The sequence below is a fragment of the Pseudophryne corroboree genome, chromosome 8, assembly GCF_028390025.1.
Source record: "Pseudophryne corroboree isolate aPseCor3 chromosome 8, aPseCor3.hap2, whole genome shotgun sequence".
Lineage (NCBI taxonomy): Eukaryota > Metazoa > Chordata > Amphibia > Anura > Myobatrachidae > Pseudophryne > Pseudophryne corroboree.
The window spans coordinates 63,862,237-63,885,723 of NC_086451.1; the positions used below are offsets into that span (position 1 = coordinate 63,862,237).

The window sequence follows — 23,487 nt, forward strand, 5'->3', positions numbered from 1 at the left end:
GAACCTTTGCGTAAGGTTGAGTTGAAATTTCTGGAATTGCGGGCGGTGTTCAACTCATTGAACTTGGCCCAGCATTTAATACAGAACAGACCTGTTCAAGTACAGTCGGACAACGCCACCACGGTGGCGTACATCAATCATCAAGGCGGCACTCGAAGCCGCATGACAATGAAGGAAGTATCACGGATTCTTCAGTGGGCAGAATGCCATCTGCCAACCATATCGGCAGTGTTCATTCCGGGGGTCCTAAACTGGGAAGCGGACTTTCTCAGTCGTCAGGACGTACACGCCGGAGAGTGGAGCCTCCATCCAGAAGTGTTTCAACTCCTCATGGACAAGTGGGGCCTACCAGATGTGGACCTGATGGCATCTCGACACAATCACAAGGTTCCGGTCTTTGGAGCAAGGACAAGGGATCCTCAAGCAGCGTTCTTGGATGCACTGGCAATTCCATGGAACTTTCGGCTGCCACACGTGTTCCCTCCGGTGTCACTCCTGCCCAGAGTAATAAGGAAGTTCAAGCAAGAAGGAGGAATCCTACTTCTGATCGCTCCAGCGTGGCCCAGACGGCATTGGTTCTCAGACCTTCAGGGTCTCTCGATAGAGCGTCCCCTTCTACTTCCACAGCGCCCAGATCTCCTCGTTCACGGCCCGCATATATCAGCCCGATTGGCTTTGACGGCGTGGCTCCTGAAGCTTCCGTCTTAAGGGCTAAAGGAATTTCTGAGGTGGTCATTCAAACAATGTTGAAGGCCCGGAAACTGGCTTCTGCTCGGATTTATCATAAGGTCTGGAATTCTTACTTTGCTTGGTGCGCATCTAACAATCATGACGCTTACAAGTTTAGTACGGCCAAACTTTTGGCCTTTCTACAACAAGGCCTGGACTTGGGCCTTCGTCTGGCCTCCATCAAGGTTCATATTTCTGCCTTGTCAGTTTGGTTTCAGAGAAAAATTGCGACCTTACCTGATGTGCATACGTTCACTCAGGGTGTGTTGCAGATTCAACCTTCTTATGTCCCGCGGGTGGCTCCTTGGGACTTGTGGGTGGTTCTGGAGGCATTGCAAGGGTCTCCGTTTGAGCCTCTTGAATCTGCAGACCTTAAGTGGCTTTCTCTTAAGGCACAGGTTCTCAAACTCTGTCCTCGGGACCCCACACGGTGCATGTTTTGCAGATCTCCTGACAGAATCACAAGTGAAATAATTAGCTCCACCTGCGGACCTTTTAAAATGTGTCAGTGAGTAATTAATACACCTGTGCACTTGCTTGGTTATCTGCAAAACATGCACTGTGTGGGGTCTTGAGGACCGAGTTTGAGAACCACTGTCTTAAGGTATTGTTTCTGCTGGCTGTTGCCTCTGCTAGATGGGTGTCAGACTTGGGTGCCTTGTCTTGTAGGTCACCATATCTGATTTTTCACAGTGATCAGGCGGTTCTTAGAACACGTCCCGGGTATTTACCTAAGGTGGTGTCTTCTTTCCACCTTAATCAGGAGATTGTGGTTCCGGCCTTTGCCTCTCCTGATTTGTCTTCCAAAGAACGGTCTTTGGATGTGGTACGGGCTCTCCGTATCTACGTGAAGAGAACTGCCTCCATCAGGAAGTCGGATTCTCTCTTTGTTCTGTTTGGTTTTCACAAACAGGGCTGGCCTGCTCACAAGCAGACCCTGGCCAGATGGATTAGAATGGTGATTGCACATGCTTATGTACAGGCTGGCCTTCCAGCTCCTGCTACCATCAAGGCCCATTCTACTCGGTCGGTTGGACTTTCTTGGGCGGCCCGCCATGGTGCGACCCTTGAACAATTGTGCAATGCGGCTGCGTGGTCCTCAGTGAACACGTACATGAGGTTCTATGCCTTTGATGCTTCCGCCTCCCAGGATGCTTCCTTTGGACGCCGGGTTCTTGTGCCCGCTACAGTGCGTCCCCTCCCATAAGGAACTGCTTTAGGACATCCCCAATGTCATTCCCTGTGGAGCCCAGTGTACCCCGCAGCAGAAAACGAGATTTATGGTAATAATTTACCGATGTTAAATCTCTTTCTGTGAGGTACACTGGGCTCCACAGGGCGCCCACCCTGACGCACTTAGCTTCTTTGGGTTGGTATGGCATTAGTCGCTGACACTTTCTCCTGTGGTGAGTGTGTGGTGTATGTGACTACTAACAGTTGTCGTCTCTTTTGCCTGCTACTGCATTGGACTGGTTAACAAAACTGAGCTCCTGTGCACGGAGGCGGGGTTATAGAGGAGGCGATGCTAGGCATTCTGGGAACAGTCAAAGCTTTGAGCCTGTTGGTGCCTCGGATCAAGATCCTACTCTACACCCCAATGTCATTCCCTGTGGAGCCCAGTGTACCTCGCAGAAAGAGATTTAACAACGGTAAGTTCTTACCATAAATCTCGTTTATGAGTCAGGATTCCAGTTTTGGTATTTCGACTGCCAGGACCCTGACATATGGCATCTTACTGCATCCTGGGTATGCATACAATACAAATGTCCTCCTTAGAAGATTAGGAAAACACTTCCAATGATACCATGTGGAGTCTGTTACACTAGAAATGATACTGTTACAACACATGAGCTGAGGTTTCCGCCTCTGCTGCAGTCAGTGCTCCGGAGGCCAGCGGGTGTATGCACAACACTCTCCTGCTGCAACAGAGCTCAACCCTAAGGTACTGTACTATTAGCATTGGAAGTGTTTTCCATTTTCTTCTAAGGGGACACAGGGGCAGATTTATTAAGCTCGGTGAAGTGATAAAGTGGAAGGTGATAAAGCACCAGCCAGTCAGCTCCTAACTGTCATTTTTCAAACCCAGCCTGTGACATGGAAGTTAAAATCTGATTGGCTGGTCCTTTATCACCTTCCACTTTATCACTTCACCAAGCTTAATAAATCTGCCCCACAGTTCTGTACTGGTGTTTACAGACATTTCACCTGCAGCATAGCGTTCAGTAGGGAAATGTACTAACCTCACTACCCTTATTGTTCCTGGGGATAACACGTCTTTCCATGCTGCCACTTGTGTTATATTATTGTTTGAACTGCCTCTTATTGAGGATGTTGGAAGCATAGTGTAGTTTTATTTAATTAGTTATGAGATAATGGGGGATATTCAATTGTTTGAAAAGCTGGTTCGGTGTCTGTTTTTTCCAGTCTATTAGAATAGACACCCAACTGACTTTTCAAACAATTGAATCTCCCCCAATATATTTAATCTTCCAGTATTAGATTCACATTATGATATCTACAATAGGAAATAGGAAAACTATATATATATATATATATATATATATATATATATATATATAACTATAATTAGAATTTTAATAAAACACCCCTAAGGCGATGAAAATGGGGTTGACATAAAGACGTCATTACCGATGTGTTGCTTGCATTGCGTGAACGATAACACCTAGACAGTCGGATCAAAATTTGGATTGCACCTCCAGTGTGTAGAATTTATTAAACTACAAAAATGGTCCCTGTCACTTTTTTACCGTATCTGCTACAGGTGCTCCTCAGGTAACGCCAAGAACCATGGATTAATATTTACTTACATTAAGACGTCTCAAATGTACATCTCTATAGGGGATACGGTCATTAGGTCGACCACTATTGGTTGATTTAGTAGGTCGACAGGGTTTCTAGGTCGACAGGGTCCCTAGGTCGACATGACAAAAGGTTGACATGAGTTTTTCACAATTTGTTTTCAACTTTTTCATACTTTACAATCAACGTGGACTACAATTGGGAATGGTAACCTGTGCCGAGAGCAGCGGTAGCGGAGTGAGGCACCTTGTCCGAAGCATGGCGAGCCATGGGAGGGGACTCAGTGCACTAATTGGGGTTCCCGGTCACTCTACGAAGGAAACAACACCCCAAAAAATAAAATCTCATGTCGACCTTTTGTAATGTTGACCTAGAACATGTCGACCTATGGACCATGTCGACCTAGAAACTCTGTCAACCTACTGCATGGCGACCAATAGTTGTCAACCTAATGACTGTCGACCTAAGTGTGGTCGACCCAATGACCCATATTCCTCTATAGAGTTACCAAATTTTACTTGTATTTCATGTATATGTACAACTGTGAAATCAGACTATATATAGTATAATATATATATAAAGTTACCAATGTCTTTACATATAAGGACGAGGCGGCACTCCCAGATGCTTTCCAAAAACTTAGTGTATTCACAAGAACAACATAACATTCAGGTGCGTCGTCAACGTTTCAAAGCCCGCAGGCTTTCTCCTCAGGACGTGAAGCTAAATGTGCACAGAGTTTCATGAGCCCAGAGTGCCAAGCTGCAGTGCAAGTATTTGTGTGTGTGTGTGTGTGTGTGTGTATATGTATATATATATATATACATATATATATATATATATATATATATATACACACACACACACACACACACACACACACACACACACACACACACGGAATGGCGGCACTCACGGGTCTTGTACTGTAGTGGTAATCAGGCGGCTGGCACCTTCTAGCTGGTTAACGTTTTAGTTAGTTTTAAAACTTTCGTCAGAAAATATATATACCTATACAAACACATTTAATATATTGATAATGCCAAGCGACCGCCCTAAACCAATCGCAGTGGCGTGCGATTATTAGAGATTGCCTGCCTTTGGCTGTCACAGTGCCGGCAAGCTCACCCTACCGGCACTGACAATTAAGTCTGAGGGCGATATTCAATTTATATATCGCGTCTGATCTCCCGTCTAAAGTGACGAGAGATTACGAGGTGATATTCAGTTGACCCCCATTATCACCCCTACGTGCCCATAGCAGTTTGGTTTAAAGTCATGGGTGCGATTGCAAAAGTCCCATTTAGGCGCCCAAACGGGTCACTTTTTGTGCATTTCAGCTCACCACCCCTGCAGGTAGCGAGCTGAAATGCTGATGTTGCACCCGTCGGCAGCAACATATGAATAGCTACCGGCAGGCGTGATAGGGGTCGGGAGGGGGGCGGCAACAATTGAATTCCACTCTAAGTGGGTATGTATATGTTTGTAATACCCACTCCTAGCACCTTGCATAATTTTGCTGCTTTTTTTTCAGTTTTTGAGGTGTATCATCACCTTCCCACTGACTTCAGGAGGTACATATAATAGGGTCTGAGTTTGCTAGAGATGCAGGATGTTGGCCGAGAATGGCCGTATTTTTAAAGCGGCAATTGTTGTAAATGATTGCCATTTTAAAAATACGGCCATTCTAGGACAACATCGGTTGAATTTGCCTTGTAAACGATTGCCACCTTAAAAATGCGGCCATTCTCGCTGACATCCCGCACCTCCGGCAAACTGAAACCTATTACATATACCCACAGGTGTGGAGTTTACTGATTAATTAATTAAGCATTAATTATCAATTGTATTTTTGCACAACAGGGCCGGGGTTAGCAATGTGGCAAACACCTGTACACATTTTCTCGAGTGTTTAGCTTTTTGTAAATTATACCTTGTGTATTATAAGGCATAATCTACACTTTAAAGGTAAACTATTAAGGATGTTAGTAGTCACGGTGTTCCATGAACTGTACAGAAGCCTGCTTCCTCGATTTATTTATTACCAGTTATTTATATAGCACACACATATTCCGCAGCGCTTTACAGAGAATATTTGACCATTCACATTCTCATCGGTCCCTGCCCCAGTGGAGCTTACAATCTATATTCCCTACCACATGTACACGCGCACACATTCATACTAGGGTTAATTTTTTTGTTGGGATCCAATTGACGTACCAGTATATTTTTGGAGTGTGGGAGGAAACCGGAGTACCCGGAGGAAACCCACGCAAGTACGGGGAGAATATACAAACTCCGCACAGTTAGGGCCATGGTGGGAATGGAACCCATGACCTCAGTGCTGTGAGGCAGTAATGCTGACCGTTACACCACCCGTACTGCCCATGTATACTATTATGCAATATATTATCTCTCTCCCAATTCCTGCAGTCCCTTTAGTTTGGTAGTGTAGTTTCCCTGTATAAGGATTTGCTGTGACCATGTAATACGTGCTAACATTATGTTTTATGTGTAAGCATTTGAATATAGTATATTGTACTATTGATGTACATTTGTCTAGCGTTATAGCGCCTTCATTTTATTAGTCTTCATAAACTGCTCGTCCTTATACTTTTAGTGTAGAACTGGCCACGGAACAACGTGTAGCCAATCAGATCATGAGAATGTTGACAACAGCACAGAATATTTCAGGAGATGAGCGTGCTGACCTCGTGGAACGATGTGACCTATCCACTTGCACGGTTATGTTAGTAAAGGCGGAGCTGTATATTACGGAGTAGCAGTTTTGAAATGCGAGGAGGGTATGAAGGCAGACAGCAAGCCACAGACTGGGAGAATGGTAGTGGAAGAGCAGGGTCCTCCTTCTGCACAGACAAGTGATGTGATGTTCCCGGAAAACTGAACACAGCTATTGTGTGAAGTGAAGATTGTATATCCAGTCGGCTATTCTATGACTCTAGTGAGCTGCATGTGTATAAAGCCACTTTTCTACCCCATATTTGGACTAAGTAATTAAATCCTTACTATCGTAATTGTTAATTGTATAACTCCTTATTAATTCACATTTATTATATAGTGTGCACTTATTCCGCAGCGATGTATAGAGAATATATGACCATTCATGTCAGTCCCTGCCGTAGTGGAGCTTACAATCTATATTCCCTACCACATGTATATACTGTAGGGTTAATTTGTGTCAGAATCCAATTAGCCTACCAGTATGTTATTGGATTGTGGGAGGAATAACCCACACAGAAACAAGGAGAACATACAAACCTCACACAAATATGACATTGGTGGGAATTGACCCCAAGACCTCAGTGCTGTGCGGCAGTAATACTAGCCATAACACCATCTGTGCTGCCCAGTGCAATACATACCGTCTACATTTCAGGAGGTTTGTGCACTATGGGCCTGATTTAGGGTTGGACGCTGCTGCTTCCGCCCTAGCGCTTGTTGCTGGAGTCGTGGGTGTGATTATATTCAAATGCTAGTTTCAGCCTACTCTCTGTGTACTAGCTTGTGCCTGACTGTGCAAGCCCTTTGATGCCTACTTTCTTCGCCCCTGCATGCTGTAACACCGCCGGTGGTTCTAGACACTCTGTTATTAGGTCACCATTGACACAGTGTGTCTGTTCTGAACATGACCTGTAGCTTTAGCTCTGCGTCCGAGAACGCAGCTTACTTGCACTGACACGCCCCTCAACACTCCCATAACACGCCCCTTTCAGGCAACTCCCATTTTACTCTCATTTCAGGACACGTCCCAGTCACTGCCAAGGAATGCCCACCACTTTGATGCTCAGCTATGTGAGCATTAGCATAGTGTGTCATGTGCGAAGTGCTGCTTAAGGCACAGTGGGAGAGACATTTTATTGCAGTGCACTTGTGCTTGTGCTTTACACAAAGTACCTCATGTTCCATTAATGTGCATGTGTTGTGTGTTCAAGCTCATGTGAAGTAATGTCATGCACTGCCTATCTACGTGCCTTTGGCCCACTCCATCACATAGGGGGGAATTCAGTTGTTTTCAAAGCACGGTCCAGTATTGTGTGTCCAATGGCTGCTATTCAATGATAGCATGACTTCTGCAAGGAGCCTCCTGAGGTGGCGAGTAGAAATGAACGGAAAGTCCGGGATTTGGGCACGCTAACCAGGACTTTAGATGTGTTGAGCCGCTTTAAGCGGCTAAAGCTGGTCTATTTGGCCACAACATAGGCAAAAAAAACCCTGATTGAATATTGTCCCGTCCATTTAAATTGCAGATAAGGCGGCGCGATCATGCATGCATAAACAGATGAATTCCCCCCTAAGATCTCAATCCAGTAACAAAACTGTAGTGTAATAACAGGTTTCTGGCACCTGGAACCCCCCCCTATTTATAACCTACAAAGCAACGACTGCTCAGCTCATTCACTAGAGGAGGCAGAGCTTCGGGATTTGAGTTCTCGTGCCCGAGAACACGATACGTTAGCTGCAGCAGTCCAATCAGCACTCTCATTACAAGAAAGAGCAGAGGTGTCATATTGCTCGAGTTTCAACCTCCGTCTCTGACTATGGCAGTATTAGCTGTTGTGCATGCGTTGTTGTGGGATTATCTCACAAATGGTGGTTGTCACAGATACTAGATTCCTGCAGGTCAACCAACTAGGAGCAAGGGGGGGCAGCTATACAGCAAGTTTCTTCTCTTAACCTCATTCACTACAGGTGATGAGTGGGACTGGTCCTCTGCATATACAGTAAAAATTCGACCGGCGAGTCCCAGTAGGCGTCCACTGTGGAGGGCACAATGTGAAAAATCCCCCCCAAAACTAATTTTATGCTCACTAGTACCAGTCACCGGTGGGGAGTTACAACCAGTCAAAGAGGACTTCAACAGGACGTGACCTAGTCTCGCTTGTGCGCCATGATGTCACTTTAAAAAGATACGTATACAAAGCAGATAGTAATGAAGGGAATGAGGGGGAATGGAAGTCCCCTATCTCCCCCATTCACAGCCTGCAACAGGGCTTGGTACATCTGCCCCTTAATGCAGTAGGTTGTATAATAATAGAAAAAGAAAATAAGTAGTATGCCTTGTTGGGTTATCATATAGGAACCTAATTCAGCGGTGGATGCAATGGCGATTTCTGTTTCAAGCGGGCGATGCTTGCAGTACTGTGCATGTGTCTGAGGCCATGTCGGTGGGCATTCCCAGGAAGTAACGGGGTCGCTACTCAGACGCAGTTGCAGTGTCACCAGCCTCCATGATCTGACCGACATAATGGGCAATCATAGGGTTCTGAGATATAAGATGTTACAATGAATGTGCGTTCAATGGTGCTACTTTTTGGGCAAAGCAGCGGAGTCAAAGCACAGCTGGTGTATGGTCCAGAATCTGTCGTCTGCACCCTTTACATAAATTCGCAGTTGCACTGCGTACAAAGATGAGCTCACCACTGAAATTTAGGCCCACTGCGGAATTAGGCCTCATATTGGGCCTGATAGAGAGGAGCTCTCGCTGCTGCATGGAAGCAGCAGCCATAGCACTAATATGAGAATGCAGCAGTGGGCGTCACGCCTCCTGATGCATTACTGATCCGAGCTGCGTCTTAGGACACAGTATCGGATCATCTGCCCGGCTGCGCGACCCATGCAAGCTGGCCGTCACAGGAGCTACCTAGAGGCCAGGAAATCTCTGTCCTCCAACGGAGATCCTGGTCTCATCCCTCCCCCGCATCGGAGGCGATACTGCTCCATTTTGGGAAACTCACTGACAGTCTGCTGCCATCCTGTGCATCAGGACGCACTAATAACCAGAGCTGAATCAGACCCATTACTATATACTAGTGATTCAATCATGATGGTGAAAATGTGCACACACAAAAAAATACGTGGTCATTTTCAAGTGCAGAATTTATTGTGAAACCTACTTGTAGAATACTTCTATTTTGGAATAATGATTAATGCTGAAGCAAGAACCACCACATACTGTATGTCTTATTATACATGTAAGAATATTCCTATTTGCCTTCCGTTCACTTTCTTGTAATCTCAAGAAAAAACTAAACACTTTTTTTGATCATTTTAGTTCCTTTTTTTATTTTGACATGTAAGAAAGATGAAAAAGACTAATGTTCTTTTTGGAAAATTCAAAGGCCTCGATTCAAATGTCCCCCCTGCCATTGTGCCTGTCGGCAGCTATTCAAATGTTGCTGCCAACAGGCGCGAGAAGGTCATTTCAGCTCGCTACCCTCGGGCGCCCAACTGGGTCTGATCACGCTCGCGCCCATCACTGTAGTCGTGTTTAGGTGCTTTGCACGCCTAAACCCGAGAGTGATGGGCGTGATCAGCGCAATAAGTGGAGGCAATTGAATATCGCCCTGCAATCTCCCGTCACTTTAGACGGGAAATCAGGGGTGCGATAACAATTGAATTCACCACAAAGTGTTCTGGAAAACAATATATACTTTATGTGGATACTGCATAATATCAATTATTTATATTGATAATGGAATGGGATGAATGGAAAATAGGCTCAGCCCAGGAGTGAGAAAACCCTCAGCAGCAAAATAGTTAAAGCAAAATCGATATATAATAATGTCTGTGTAACACCATCTCCCCCTAAATAGTGGAGTGGTATAGGTCATCTTTTTTTGGTCCCCCAACCAGGGCCGTCTTAACAGCAGTGTAGGGCCCTGGGCACAGCAATGCACTGGGCCCCCTACCCATCCTCCAGCGGTAGGGGTGGGGGGTGCTATCAGTGGCAGCTTTGATGTACCGCGGGCGGTAGGGAGTGCTCTATCTTCCGCTCAGCATGTAGGACCTGGAGCAGTCATTTCTGATAATTACTCCTTTACTGCACAGATGGGGCTAAACTGTAGAAGGGGGCATTGGGCTGAATGAAGGGGCCCTGGTACATGACTTCCTGGGTGTTAGGGGGTGTTTAATACGTAGGGGAGGGGTGGATAGTGGAGTGGGCTTAATATTTATCATTTTCTGGTGGGAGGGCAGCTTGCTTGACTGCAGATATCTCATGTTCCTGAAAATATATTTCTTAGCTTTGAATGGGATAAAAAACTAGAGAGTCCCACCTTTCAGGAGGTACTGGGGACTTGGGGATCAGAGTTCAGTAGCCAGAGCAATCCACCAACGAAAATCTAAAACTGCATACTAGGCGTGTGGAGCTGGAGCAGGGACCAGCTGCTTGACGGCTTATATCTCTGGTTCTGGGCATAGTACAGACAAGCTGCCAGTGTCCATCAAAAGTGGAGAGTCACAGCTTTTTGGTTATCCATCAGAGAAACTCTAAGTCAGACAGAACCAGAGATATCTTTCTGGGAATAGCAATTAACAGGCTTGGATGGGGACACCTGCTTTCAAGTCGGATATCTCCAGTTCCCCACGGCCGATTTTCAAAAACCTGGTACCCCTGGAAAGAGGGGACCCTCAGCTATCAGCCTAGGGCCCTTACACTCCTGGGGCCCTTGGGCAAGAGCCCATTGAGCCCATACGAAAAGACGGCCCTGCCCCCAACCATTTGTGAAATACTTGCACTTTCCCCAGTGATTTATAGAATGGATGTTTCTCCTTCATCTGTGGGACACTGCATTAGCAGTTTAAACTTGGTAGCGGGAGTGTCCCAGGCTGGATTCAGAGAAGTGGATTTAACACTGAGGGGCAGATGTATTAAGCCTGGAGAAGGGATAAAGAAGTGATATGTGCAAGATGATAACGCGCCAGCGTATCAGCTCCAATATGTAAATTGACAGTTATGAGCTGATAGGCTGGTGCATTATCACCTTGCACTTATCACTGCTTTATCACTTCTTTATGCCTTCTCCAGGCTTAATACATTTGCCTCTGAGTTCCAAATTATCCTCTGTTCTCCTTCATTGGGGGACACTGGGGCAGATGTATTAACCTGGAGAAGGCATAAGGAAGTGATAAACCAGTGATAAGTGTAAGGTGATAAAGTAACCAGCCAATCAGATCCTAACTGTTAATTTACATATTGGAGCTGATTGGCTGGTGTCTCTCACCTTGCACTTATCACTGGTTCCTTATGCCTTCTCCAGGTTAATACATCTGCCCCACTGTTACCATGTTTAAACTGCTACCGTAGTGTCTTCCAGATGGATTCGGAGAAGTGGATTTAATGGTGTGTACCAAAAATTGTGTTATTCTTCTTATGATAATAATTTGAATGGTCTCAGGATCACATTATGTTCTGGTATTGAGCAAGTTTAGTTTCAAATCAGGGCTCTCCTTCTGCAGCTCTATAGTGTGACTGCTACTGGAACTGTCTCTCACACATTGCAGAGTAGGGTGGCCAATCCTGGGACATTTGGATTGAAAAATTATCAGTCCTGGGATTCCCAGGATTGGTTTGTTTTCAATGTGTCACGTACCCCTGCCCCGCCCAGCCCACACAACTCACCATCGTCTGGACGGGCGAGTCCACTTGGTGTGGGGCAGAGCAGACAGTGAGGTTCGGGCGGCTGGCATCAGGCTGCGCAGCGCAGTGCGCACAAACATGGTCAGGAGGAGCTGAGCAGGGGGAGCCTGGCAGCGTCTAAGCCTCCGGAGAACGCTCAGCGCTGCCCGACATTGAAAATTCAAAGGTTGCGGCTAATCCCGAAATCCCTAGGATTGAAACATCCAATACCGGGTTTGAACCCCGGACAATTTTTGCACCAAATCCCGGGATTGGTCATCATATGGCAGAGGTCCTGTGTACCAGAACCATACTGTTCTTTAGTACTGGAATTGGGGTGTTATATCATGTTTATGTATTGTCAGGTTCTTAATCATCCTTACTTTCTGTTCATCTTCTACAAGTTCATATATAAAATAGTTATCAGATCATCATTGTTCCACTGAGAAAGAGACAGTTCCCAATGCCTGTAATTCGTCTGTAACCGTAGGATAATATACAAAGCTTTCATTTAGCCTCATTGTTTTGATCATTTGTTTGTGTATGGAGAAACCATTCACACGCTCAGCTGATGTGAAAGTGTTACATGCTGACATGTATTATGGTCTGCGGAGTCAGAATACATTCACCTGATTAGCCTACAGTTGTCTTTCCATAGCAGTGCTTGAATCTGCTTATTACTCATCCAACAGGTTATCCTCTGAGCGTTACCATCTAGTGCTCTGATTATCACTCTCTCTACGTAATGGAATGACGGAGCGTGTTTTACCAGTGACTCAGAGAGAAAATAATAGCCGATCATGACCTTTGTTAGACATGCCAATAATGACAGGCACCAATACAAGCACAAGACACTATTCTTATTATTTGGCAAGGTCCAATACTCCCCCCGCCCCACTGTCCCAGTGCCTAACCCCCCCTCCCCAGAATCCTCCGCCCCGGGGCCCTAGCCCCCAGCTCGATACTGACCTTCGGGATGTCGGTTGTCAGTTTCCCGCTGTCGGGATTCCGGCGTCGGTCTCGTGACCGCCAGAATCTCGAGTACAGAGATTGAAATATATTGTGCAATTGCATTTTTTAAGGTACATGTGTTCTCATATCCTGTGCCTGTCGTGCCAAAACAGCCCCTCTCCTTGGTCGTGTCAAGCGTCTTTCTCACACAAGATGTGTGTCTTATTCACGTAAATAAAACAAGTGGAAGCTACAAATCTACTTTGCTCGATTACACTGATCAGTTTGATGTTTGACATTTGTACATCTTTGTACATCTGTGTGTGAATGAGTCTGAATCTGTATACGAAGTGCTGCGATGTAGCGGTCGCTGTTTCTTACGCCAAGTACCGCTGTGTTTTATGTGCACTTTCTATGTGTTTAAATCTGTGGATTTAAAGCTGCAGTCACTAGTACCATGAGTGGTCTGTGGTGCAAATATGACACAAAATGGAAAGGAAACGACAGTACACTACACCTCTTGGAGCAGCTAAGTCATGCCGCATGTTGTATTGACGCTAGATGTATGAAGACACTTCTGTAACATGACCTTTTTTTTTTTTTTAGACCAAAATATAAGGCTGGAACTGATGCCTAACTACTGTATACCTGTATACCTTTCTTTTTCTTATTTTAGACTGAATTTTAGATTTATGAGAATACAGTCTATCCGTTCACTAGGGACTATTGACATCCCCACCAGAGAGTATCTCCGTGATGTCACTGGTTTTCAGTGAATTGATTGGGTGCATCTTTCATTAATCAGTACCTATATTATATTGCATTATAGGCAGCGGCTCAGATAGTGGTTGTACGGGAAGGTGTAATATGCCCGGCACTTTCTTGGCCAGGAGCTCACCAGGGGTATAGCCACGTCCTCTCCATTGCATTCTGATGAGCGCCCACAATGGCGAGTATAGTGATAGAGAGCTTCTGAGGTAAACTTCTTCAGGTACATACCCGCCAACATCTCTGAGCTAAAAACCGGTACAGATGAGGAAATGGGGCGTGGTCACGTGAAAAGGGGGAGTGTCCCTGCAGTGCTGCTACAGAAATCCGGAGACACTGAACCCGGAACAAAGCCCCTGTTTTCCGGGACAGGCCATTAAAAAATAGTACTGTAACGGCTAAAATAGTACTGTAGGAAGGTGTGCATGTGTGGTGTTATTACCTGAAAGTATAGTATCTTTTACCATCCTGGATTAAACACGTTCCTGGTCATTTTACCACTTCTCTTACACTGTGGCATAAGGTGCCATCAGGGGAAGGGCATCATTTTATTTGGTTACTTTTTTCGTATGCAGAATTGTTGCCAGATGTTTAAGTTGGCACAATGAAGCTCATTCGGCTATTTGACCTGTGCTTGAGGATGGCATTTTTAATTAATTTGCCACATAGACAAAACCAGCTGTTACGTAAGGTTTAGCAGTTCAGTGAAGTGTACATTTTCCATTCAAATAGTACCTTAGGCAGCCCTTAGAGGACGGTGGAAAATACCATAGGGCAGTGGTTTCCAAACATTTTTGAATCACGGCGCCCTAGAATATCAGAATTTTTTTCACGGCACCCCTAGGCCAAAATTTTCTTATAGAGAAATTTAGAAAGAAATATTACATTAAGTAGATCGCATTTATATGTCATCCTTAGGGTCAGTTGTGTGGTGAGGGACAACATTTGCTTCTGTTTGGCCACATATTTTATGACTGGCAGCCACCAGCACTGGTTTTGCCTATTACATTGACCATGAATAATTTGAATTGGTCCTGGACCACCAACCCAGGGCACCCCTGCAAGTGTCCCGAGGCACCCCAGGGAGCCACGGCACACAGTTTGGGAACCTCTGCCATAGGGCATTATTATCCTGACTATTGGAATGCCAAACGCATCACCTCAGAACTTTTGTAGCTTAGAATATTAATTCTGCCCTTCCAATCCATAACCAGGCGGCTGCCTGGGAAATCTCAGCAAATTGCAAGTGTATATTACTTCTGAGGGTGGTAATGTCTTATTTCTGTTTTTATCCTAGAAACGTGCTCCCCTAATGAGCCAGAAAAGCTAACAAAGGAGGAGGGCATCCATCTTTCTGGTGCCCATTCTACCCAGTAACATTTACTCTACCGCACCTTACCAAGATGGCGTCTGACAGCCCGGAGTCTCTCATGACCATCTGCACTGACTTCTGCCTCCGGAACTTAAAGGGGACTCTCTGCTACCTCTTAGACAATGAAACCTTGCGTCTACATCCAGATATCTTCCTGCCCAGCGAAATCTGTGACCGGCTGGTGAATGAGTATGTTTCTGTACACCACTAGCTTTGTGATTGTGCATATATGTGTCCGGTTTTATGTCTGTATTTTTTAAGTGCATTTGTCACCTACGCGATCACTAAGGCATGAGGTGCAATGCTGGTGGTATCAGTGCATGTATCCAGCTTTCATTACAGCTGTGGATCTCCAGCCGTGGTTGTACTATAGCTTCCACCTTACATCTGGCCACAAAACACTGTGATAACAGTCTTCCTTGCAGTGCATGTAGTCTCAGAACTGTAGTGCCGTATTGTCTCCTGTGCTGGACCTTTAGCTGGCAGAGCTTAGTATTGTAGATCAACAGTAGATGAAAAGCCACCAGTCTTCCAAGCCTGATAGAAGATCATCTCTCTTTTTGTTGCTTGCGGTGGGATTTGGTGTAATAATACTAGTTTCCGGTTGTGACACAAACCTTTTCTTTTATAAGGTACATTGAACTGGTGAATTCGGACAGCAGTTTTGAGCCCCACGAGAGCTTCTTCACCCTGTTCGCTGAGCCGCAGAGCACCCGTCTCACACGTCTACATTTAAGGGAGGATATTGTCCAGGACCAAGATCTAGAAGCCATCTCTAAGCAAGTGAGCATCCCGGTACCAGTCTGTCTGGGCTTTTATAGAGCTGCTTTCAGTAAGCCACAGTGGGGCAGATGTATTAAGCCTGGAGAAGGCATAAAGAAGTGATAAAGCGGTGATAAATGCAAGGTGATAATGCACCAGCCAATCAGCTCCAACATGTAAATTGACAGGAGCTGATTGGCTGGTGCGTTATCACCTTGCACTTATCACTGCTTGTCTTTGTTTAATAGACAAGAGCTGTTGTAGTAAATATGTAGATAATAGGTAGAACACTGGGGTGGCACTCGATATATCGGCTGTCAGGATCCCGACAACTATTCTCCCTCTTGGGGTGACCACGACACACGCGGAGGGAGAATAAATAGCGTAGCGTGCCACCGTGCCCGCAGCGTAGCGAGCTACGCTCACCCTGCTGCTGGCAATCCGCCGGTCGGGATCCCGGCGCCGGTATGCTAGGCGCTGGGATCCCGACAGTCGGGCAGTCATAGTGCACCCATAACACTGTTAGAACGAAATGTGGAAATATATTGTGATAGGAAATCCTTAAAGCTGTGCTACCGCCTAGTAAAACGTATTTGCCCTGTCAGTCTGAAAAACAGAACCTGCTAATTCATTCTGTAAACCACTTTCTCTAGCATCTATAAAGGATACTGGGGTCACTTAGTGCGATGGGGTATGGTCAGCTGGATAACCAATCACATGCCCCAGTGTCAACTAGGTATTGTCTAGTTCAGTGGTTCCCAAACTCAGTACTCAAGGAGCACTAACCATCCAGGTTTTAAAGATATCCATGGCTCAGCACAGATGGTTAAATCATATTGACTGAGGTACTAATTAAGTCACCTGTGGACAAGCACGGATATAATTTAAACCCGTACTGTTAGTACTGCTTCAGGACCGAGTTTGGGAACTACTGGTCTAGTTCAAATGAAGCAGCATGGGCCAGACACTTATACCCCTTTACCACCTAAATTCCGGGGCTGACCTGGGATTTGAAACACGGTCCTAGAGCAGGTCAAGCCCAGAACTCTCCATTTCACACAGCAGCTCCAACCCGTTGTATTACTGTGTCGGAGCAATTAACACTGCACACAGGTGCAGTAGCACCCCGGAGTCTCAGCAGTAGCAGCAGCATTAGCTCCGCCCCCAGTGCATATTCCTGCTCCGCCCCCTGTTATCACTGGCCTGACCCCGGTTCAATGTCAACGCAGCCGAAACTAGGAAGTACAGCAGCACCAGCATCCTGTGTGTGCAGGTATGAGGATTTCCCCATGCTTTAAACAGGAGCCAGGTCAGATGACCCGGGTTACCCATTTACACTGCCCCTTAACCCAGGTCCTTCTCGAGACCAACCCTTCAAACTAGCTGGGTTGGATTCTGAGGTCACTGGACCCAGGTTACCCTTTTCCACTGATCCGCAACTCGGGTTAACATGGCAATAACCTGGGCTATAGTGGCAGTGGAAAAGGGGTATTAGAATGTGGGCACATTATTTTGTAGAAATTAAACATTTGTCTGTATATTTGCATGAATATTAGCCGACTTTTATATGTTTTGCTGACGTTATGTTAAGTATTAATTATAGACTCCCATGAAACCCATTGACCATGTCTGTAGCTATGGTATAGTTTGACTATATAGATTTTTTTCCATACTTAGGGGAACAAGGCAAAAAACCCCAAAGGGGAATAAAGCAATCCTAAAAGGGGAGGTAGGGGGTTAAATGTACAGAGAGATTTAGATTTAACAGGGTCGTTTCTAAACTGAAAACTAGATAATGCTCCCCTGTATATGTGGGCTACATGGAAATGCAGGCAGTATTTACCCTGCATGCAATGAAATAAATATATTTGCACCCTTTGTATTGCAACATGGTTTGCCCAGATGCAAAGGCTTTGCTCCCAGCTCTGAATCGGCCCCTGCCAGAGGAAGCGGTTATTCTTTGCACATTACACAGAAGGCTACTATTACCTGTGCTAGTTCCATTTTCCCCACTTTGTTCAGTCCAAGAGCAGAAATATATCTTCGAGAGCAATGTGATCTGTGCACAAACAGATTGGCTTACAGTGTGCTTGTCAGGAATATCGCTGTCATTTGGTCTGTGTGCAATCAGTGTCTGCTATCGTGTAACCTGCATTGTTTCAACCTGGACGCTTGCATATTAATGCTTGTCTTAGCAAGCCTGATTGTGTTCCTTTTTTATCAACTCTAGTAGCCTGATTTCTTAATCTAAAGGATATGTTCATCCTGATATAGCAATTTAGTTCTGCAACCCTCTTACAAACCCCTCCCCCCTGTATTTATTATATATATATATATATATTCTGCCTCCTCCTTGCAAACCTCATTAACCTCATACTTTGGCTACCTATCACCCTCAAAATCCACTTCATGCTTCTGACCCTTACTTATAAGGGTGGTCATTCCGAGTTGATCGCTAGCTGCATTCGTTCGCTGTGCAGCGATGAGGGGAAAAAACTGCAATTACAACGAACAATGTACTTTCATACAGGGTCTAGCGAAGCTTTTCAAACGCACTGCTGGCCGCAGAGCGATTGACATGAAGTGGGCGTTTCTGGGTGTCAACTGACCGTTTTCAGGGAGTGATCAAAAAAACGCAGGCGTGCCAGGAAAAACGCAGGCGTGGCCGGCCAAACGCAGAGCGTGTTTGTGATGTCAAAACAGGAACTGAACAGTCTGACGTCATCGCAAGCGCTGAGTAGGTATTAAGCTACTCTAAAACTTCACAAAAAAACGTTGCCGCCGCTGTGTGATCCTTTCGTTCGCACTTCTGCTAAGCTAAAATACACTCCCAGTGGGAGGCGGCATAGCGTTTGCACGGCTGCTAAAAACTGATAGCGAGCGATCAACTCGGAATGACCACCAAAGTCCTTAATCACTATCCCCCATCTACATCCCAGCCTCATTTCAGCCCATGCTCCCTCCCGCCCTCTCTGCTCCTCTGGATGCCGCTTTACCTTTTCTCTGTGCATTTCCTCCCATGCCCACCTCTAAGATTTCTCCCTCTGGGCCCCCCTCCCCTCTAATACACTGCATTGTCAAGTCCGACCTTCTTCCTCTCTCTCTAGTTTTAAGTGTTCTCTAAGGACACACCTCTTCACTAGAGCCTACCACCCTTCCTATTGACTCCACTGGCATTACTTCTTTCTACCCTCCTTGCCTCCTCCCTTGTTCCCCCTCCAACTGTTCCCTGCCCCTTTAAAACATAAGCTCTTGGGCAAGGCTCTCATTCCTCTTATTCCTTCCCTTCACTGACCTTGCCAACAGTGCTCCTAGGCTTTGTTTCCTTCTCCCCCTCTGACACTCGGTTTGTCCATACGATGGGTACTGGATCACTGTGTCTTCCCCTGCAGCTCACCTTTGCCTGCTGACTCTAGCTGCAGCAATTTGCTGTAGCCTTTCTCCTTGTCTGAAGTACCTTTGTAGTATTTGTATTTTTGCTTTCTCTGACGTCCTAGTGGATGCTGGGAACTCCGTAAGGACCATGGGGAATAGCGGCTCCGCAGGAGACTGGGCACAAAAGTAAAGCTTTAGGACTACCTGGTGTGCACTGGCTCCTCCCCCTATGACCCTCCTCCAAGCCTCAGTTAGATTTTTGTGCCCGACCGAGCAGGGTGCAATCTAGGGGGCTCTCCTGAGCTTCTTAGAAAAAGTTAGTTTTAGGTTTCTTATTTTCAGGGAGACCTGCTGGCAACAGGCTCACTGCATCGAGGGACTAAGGGGAGAAGAAGCGAACCTGCCTGCTTGCAGCCAGCTCGGGCTTCTTAGGCTACTGGACACCATTAGCTCCAGAGGGACCGAACACAGGCCCAGCCTCGGAGTCCGGTCCCAGAGCCGCGCCGCCGGCCCCCTTACAGAGCCAGAAGCAAGAAGAGGTCCGGAAAATCGGCGGCAGAAGACATCAGTCTTCAACAAGGTAGCGCACAGCACTGCAGCTGTGCGCCATTGCTCCTCAGGCACACTTCACACTCCGGTCACTGAGGGTGCAGGGCGCTAGGGGGGGGCGTCCTGAGCAGCAATAAAAACACCTTGGCTGGCGAAAATACATCACATATAACCCCCAGGGCTATATGGATGTATTTTAACCCCTGCCAGAATACAGCAAAACGCGGGAGAAAAGTCAGCCGAGAAGGGGGCGGAGCCTATCTCCTCAGCACACGGGCGCCATTTTCCCTCACAGCTCCGCTGGAAGGACGTCTCCCTGACTCTCCCCTGCAGTCCTGCACTACAGAAAAGGGTAAAAAAGAGAGGGGGGGCACTAATTTGGCGCAGTTTGATAATATCAGCAGCTATAAGGGGAAAACACATTATATAGTGGTATCCCTATATATATATATATAGCGCTCTGGTGTGTGCTGGCATACTCTCCCTCTGTCTCCCCAAAGGGCTAGTGGGGTCCTGTCCTCTATCAGAGCATTCCCTGTGTGTGTGCTGTGTGTCGGTACGATTGTGTCGACATGTTTGAGGAGGAAAATGATGTGGAGGCGGAGCAATTGCCTGTAATAGAGATGTCACCCCCTAGGGAGTCGACACCTGAGTGGATGGGCTTATGGAAGGACTTACGTGATTACAAAAGACGGTTGATGACATGAGGCAGTCGGCTACTCAGCTTGTGCCTGTCCAGGCGTCTCAAAGGCCATCAGGGGCTCTAAAACGCCCGTTACCTCAGATGGCAGACACAGATGCCGACACGGATACTGACTCCAGTGTCGACGATGAAGAGACGAATGTGACTTCCAGTAGGGCCACACGTTACATGATTGAGGCAATGAAAAATGTTTTACATATTTCTGATAATACAAGTACCACTAAAAAGGGTATTATGTTTGGTGAGAAAAAACTGCCTGTAGTTTTTCCTGCATCTGAGGAATTAAATGAAGTGTGTGATGAAGCGTGGGTTTCCCCCGATAAAAAACTGATAATTCCTAAAAGGTTATTGGCATCATACCCTTTCCCGCCAGAGGATAGGGCACGTTGGGAAACACCCCCTAGGGTGGATAAAGCGCTCACACGCTTGTCTAAACAGGTGGCACTACCCTCTCCTGAGACGGCCGCCCTTAAGGAACCTGCTGACAGAAAGCAGGAGAATATCCTAAAATGTATATACACTCACACGGGAGTTATACTGCGACCAGCAATCGCCTCAGCCTGGATGTGCAGTGCTGGGGTGGCTTGGTCGGATTCCCTGACGGACAATATTGATACCCTAGACAGGGACAGTATATTACTGACTATAGAGCATTTAAAAGATGCATTTCTATATATGCGTGATGCACAGAGGGATATCTGCCGACTGGCATCAAGAGTAAGTGCGCTGTCCATTTCTGCCAGAAGAGGGTTATGGACGCGGCAGTGGTCAGGTGATGCGGATTCCAAAAGGCATATGGAAGTATTGCCTTATAAAGGGGAGGAGTTATTTGGGGTAGGTCTATCAGACCTGGTAGCCACGGCAACTGCTGGGAAATCCACATTTTTACCCCAGGTAGCCTCTCAACATAAGAAGACGCCGTATTATCAGGCGCAATCCTTTCGGCCCCATAAGGGCAAGCGAGCAAATGGCTCCTCATTTCTGCCCCGTGGCAGGGGGGGAGGAAAAAGGCTGCAGCAAACAGCCAGTTCCCAGGAACAGAAGCCCTCTCCCGCCTCTGCCAAGTCCTCAGCATGACGCTGGGGCTTTACAAGCGGACTCAGGCACGGTGGGGGCCCGTCTCAAGAATTTCAGCGCGCAGTGGGCTCACTCACAAGTGGACCCCTGGATCCTTCAGGTGGTATCTCAGGGGTACAAATTGGAATTCGAGACGTCTCCCCCTCGCCGTTTCCTAAAGTCTGCTTTACTGACGTCTCCCTCCGACAGGGAGGCGGTATTGGAAGCCATTCACAAGCTGTATTCCCAGCAGGTGATAATCAAGGTACCCCTCCTGCAACAGGGAAAGGGGTATTATTCCACGCTGTTTGTGGTACCGAAGCCGGACGGCTCGGTGAGACCTATTTTAAATCTAAAATCCTTGAACACTTACATACAGAGGTTCAAATTCAAGATGGAGTCACTCAGAGCGGTGATTGCGAACCTGGAAGAAGGGGATTATATGTTGTCTCTGGACATCAAGGATGCTTACCTCCATGTCCCAATTTACCCTTCTCACCAAGGGTACCTCAGGTTTGTGGTACAGAACTGTCACTATCAGTTTCAGACGCTGCCGTTTGGATTGTCCACGGCACCCCGGGTCTTTACCAAGGTAATGGCCGAAATGATGATTCTTCTTCGAAGAAAAGGCGTCTTAATTATCCCTTACTTGGACGATCTCCTGATAAGGGCAAGATCCAGGGAACAGTTGGAAGTCGGGGTAGCACTATCTCAGGTAGTGTTGCGGCAGCACGGTTGGATTCTCAATATTCCAAAATCGCAGCTGATCCCGACGACGCGTCTTCTATTCCTAGGGATGATCCTGGACACAGTCCAGAAAAAGGTGTTTCTCCCGGAGGAGAAAGCCAGGGAGTTATCCGAGCTAGTCAGAAACCTCCTAAAACCAGGCCAAGTCTCAGTGCATCAATGCACAAGGGTCCTGGGAAAAATGGTGGCTTCCTACGAAGCAATCCCATTCGGCAGATTCCACGCAAGAACTTTCCAGTGGGACCTGCTGGACAAATGGTCCGGATCGCATCTTCAGATGCATCAGCGGATAACCCTGTCACCAAAGACAAGGGTGTCTCTCCTGTGGTGGTTACAGAGTGCTCATCTTCTAGAGGGCCGCAGATTCGGCATTCAGGACTGGGTCCTGGTGACCACGGATGCCAGCCTGCGAGGCTGGGGAGCAGTCACACAGGGAAGGAATTTCCAGGGCTTGTGGTCAAGCCTGGAGACATCACTTCACATAAATATCCTGGAGCTAAGGGCCATTTACAATGCTCTAAGCCTAGCAAGACCGCTGCTTCAAGGTCAGCCGGTGCTGATCCAGTCGGACAACATCACGGCAGTCGCCCACGTAAACAGACAGGGCGGCACAAGAAGCAGGAGGGCAATGGCAGAAGCTGCAAGGATTCTTCGCTGGGCGGAAAATCATGTGATAGCACTGTCAGCAGTGTTCATTCCGGGAGTGGACAACTGGGAAGCAGACTTCCTCAGCAGCCACGACCTCCACTCGGGAGAGTGGGGGCTTCACCCAGAAGTCTTCCACATGATTGTGAACCGTTGGGAAAAACCAAAGGTGGACATGATGGCGTCCTGCCTCAACAAAAAAACTGGACAGGTATTGCGCCAGGTCAAGGGACCCTCAAGCAATAGCTGTGGACGCTCTGGTAACACCGTGGGTGTACCAGTCGGTGTATGTGTTCCCTCCTCTGCCTCTCATACCCAAGGTACTGAGAATTATAAGACGGAGAGGAGTAAGAACTATACTCGTGGCTCCGGATTGGCCAAGAAGGACTTGGTACCCGGAACTTCAAGAGATGCTCACAGAGTACCCGTGGCCTCTACCTCTAAGAAGGGACCTGCTCCAGCAAGGACCCTGTCTGTTCCAAGACTTACCGCGGCTGCGTTTGACGGCATGGCGGTTGAACGCCGGATCCTGAAGGAAAAAGGCATTCCAGATGAAGTCATCCCTACTTTGATTAAAGCCAGAAAGGATGT

General features: G+C 46.7%; 1 protein-coding gene across 3 annotated transcripts in view; it reads left to right on the forward strand.

Moving 5' to 3' along the window:
* The window catches only part of ZER1 (zyg-11 related cell cycle regulator), a 94,107-nt gene that overhangs the window by 17,423 nt on the left and 53,197 nt on the right, over positions 1 to 23,487 (forward strand). For 2 of the 3 annotated variants that reach the window (XM_063936517.1, XM_063936518.1), the window contains exons 2-3: positions 14,985 to 15,248; positions 15,692 to 15,842. In XM_063936517.1, the coding sequence (XP_063792587.1) occupies positions 15,091 to 15,248; positions 15,692 to 15,842 (309 nt within the window). In that variant the 5' untranslated portion in view covers positions 14,985 to 15,090. Of the gene's footprint in view, positions 1 to 2,649; positions 2,672 to 14,984; positions 15,249 to 15,691; positions 15,843 to 23,487 lie in introns of those variants that run through there. The other variant, XM_063936519.1, reaches the window with a different exon arrangement.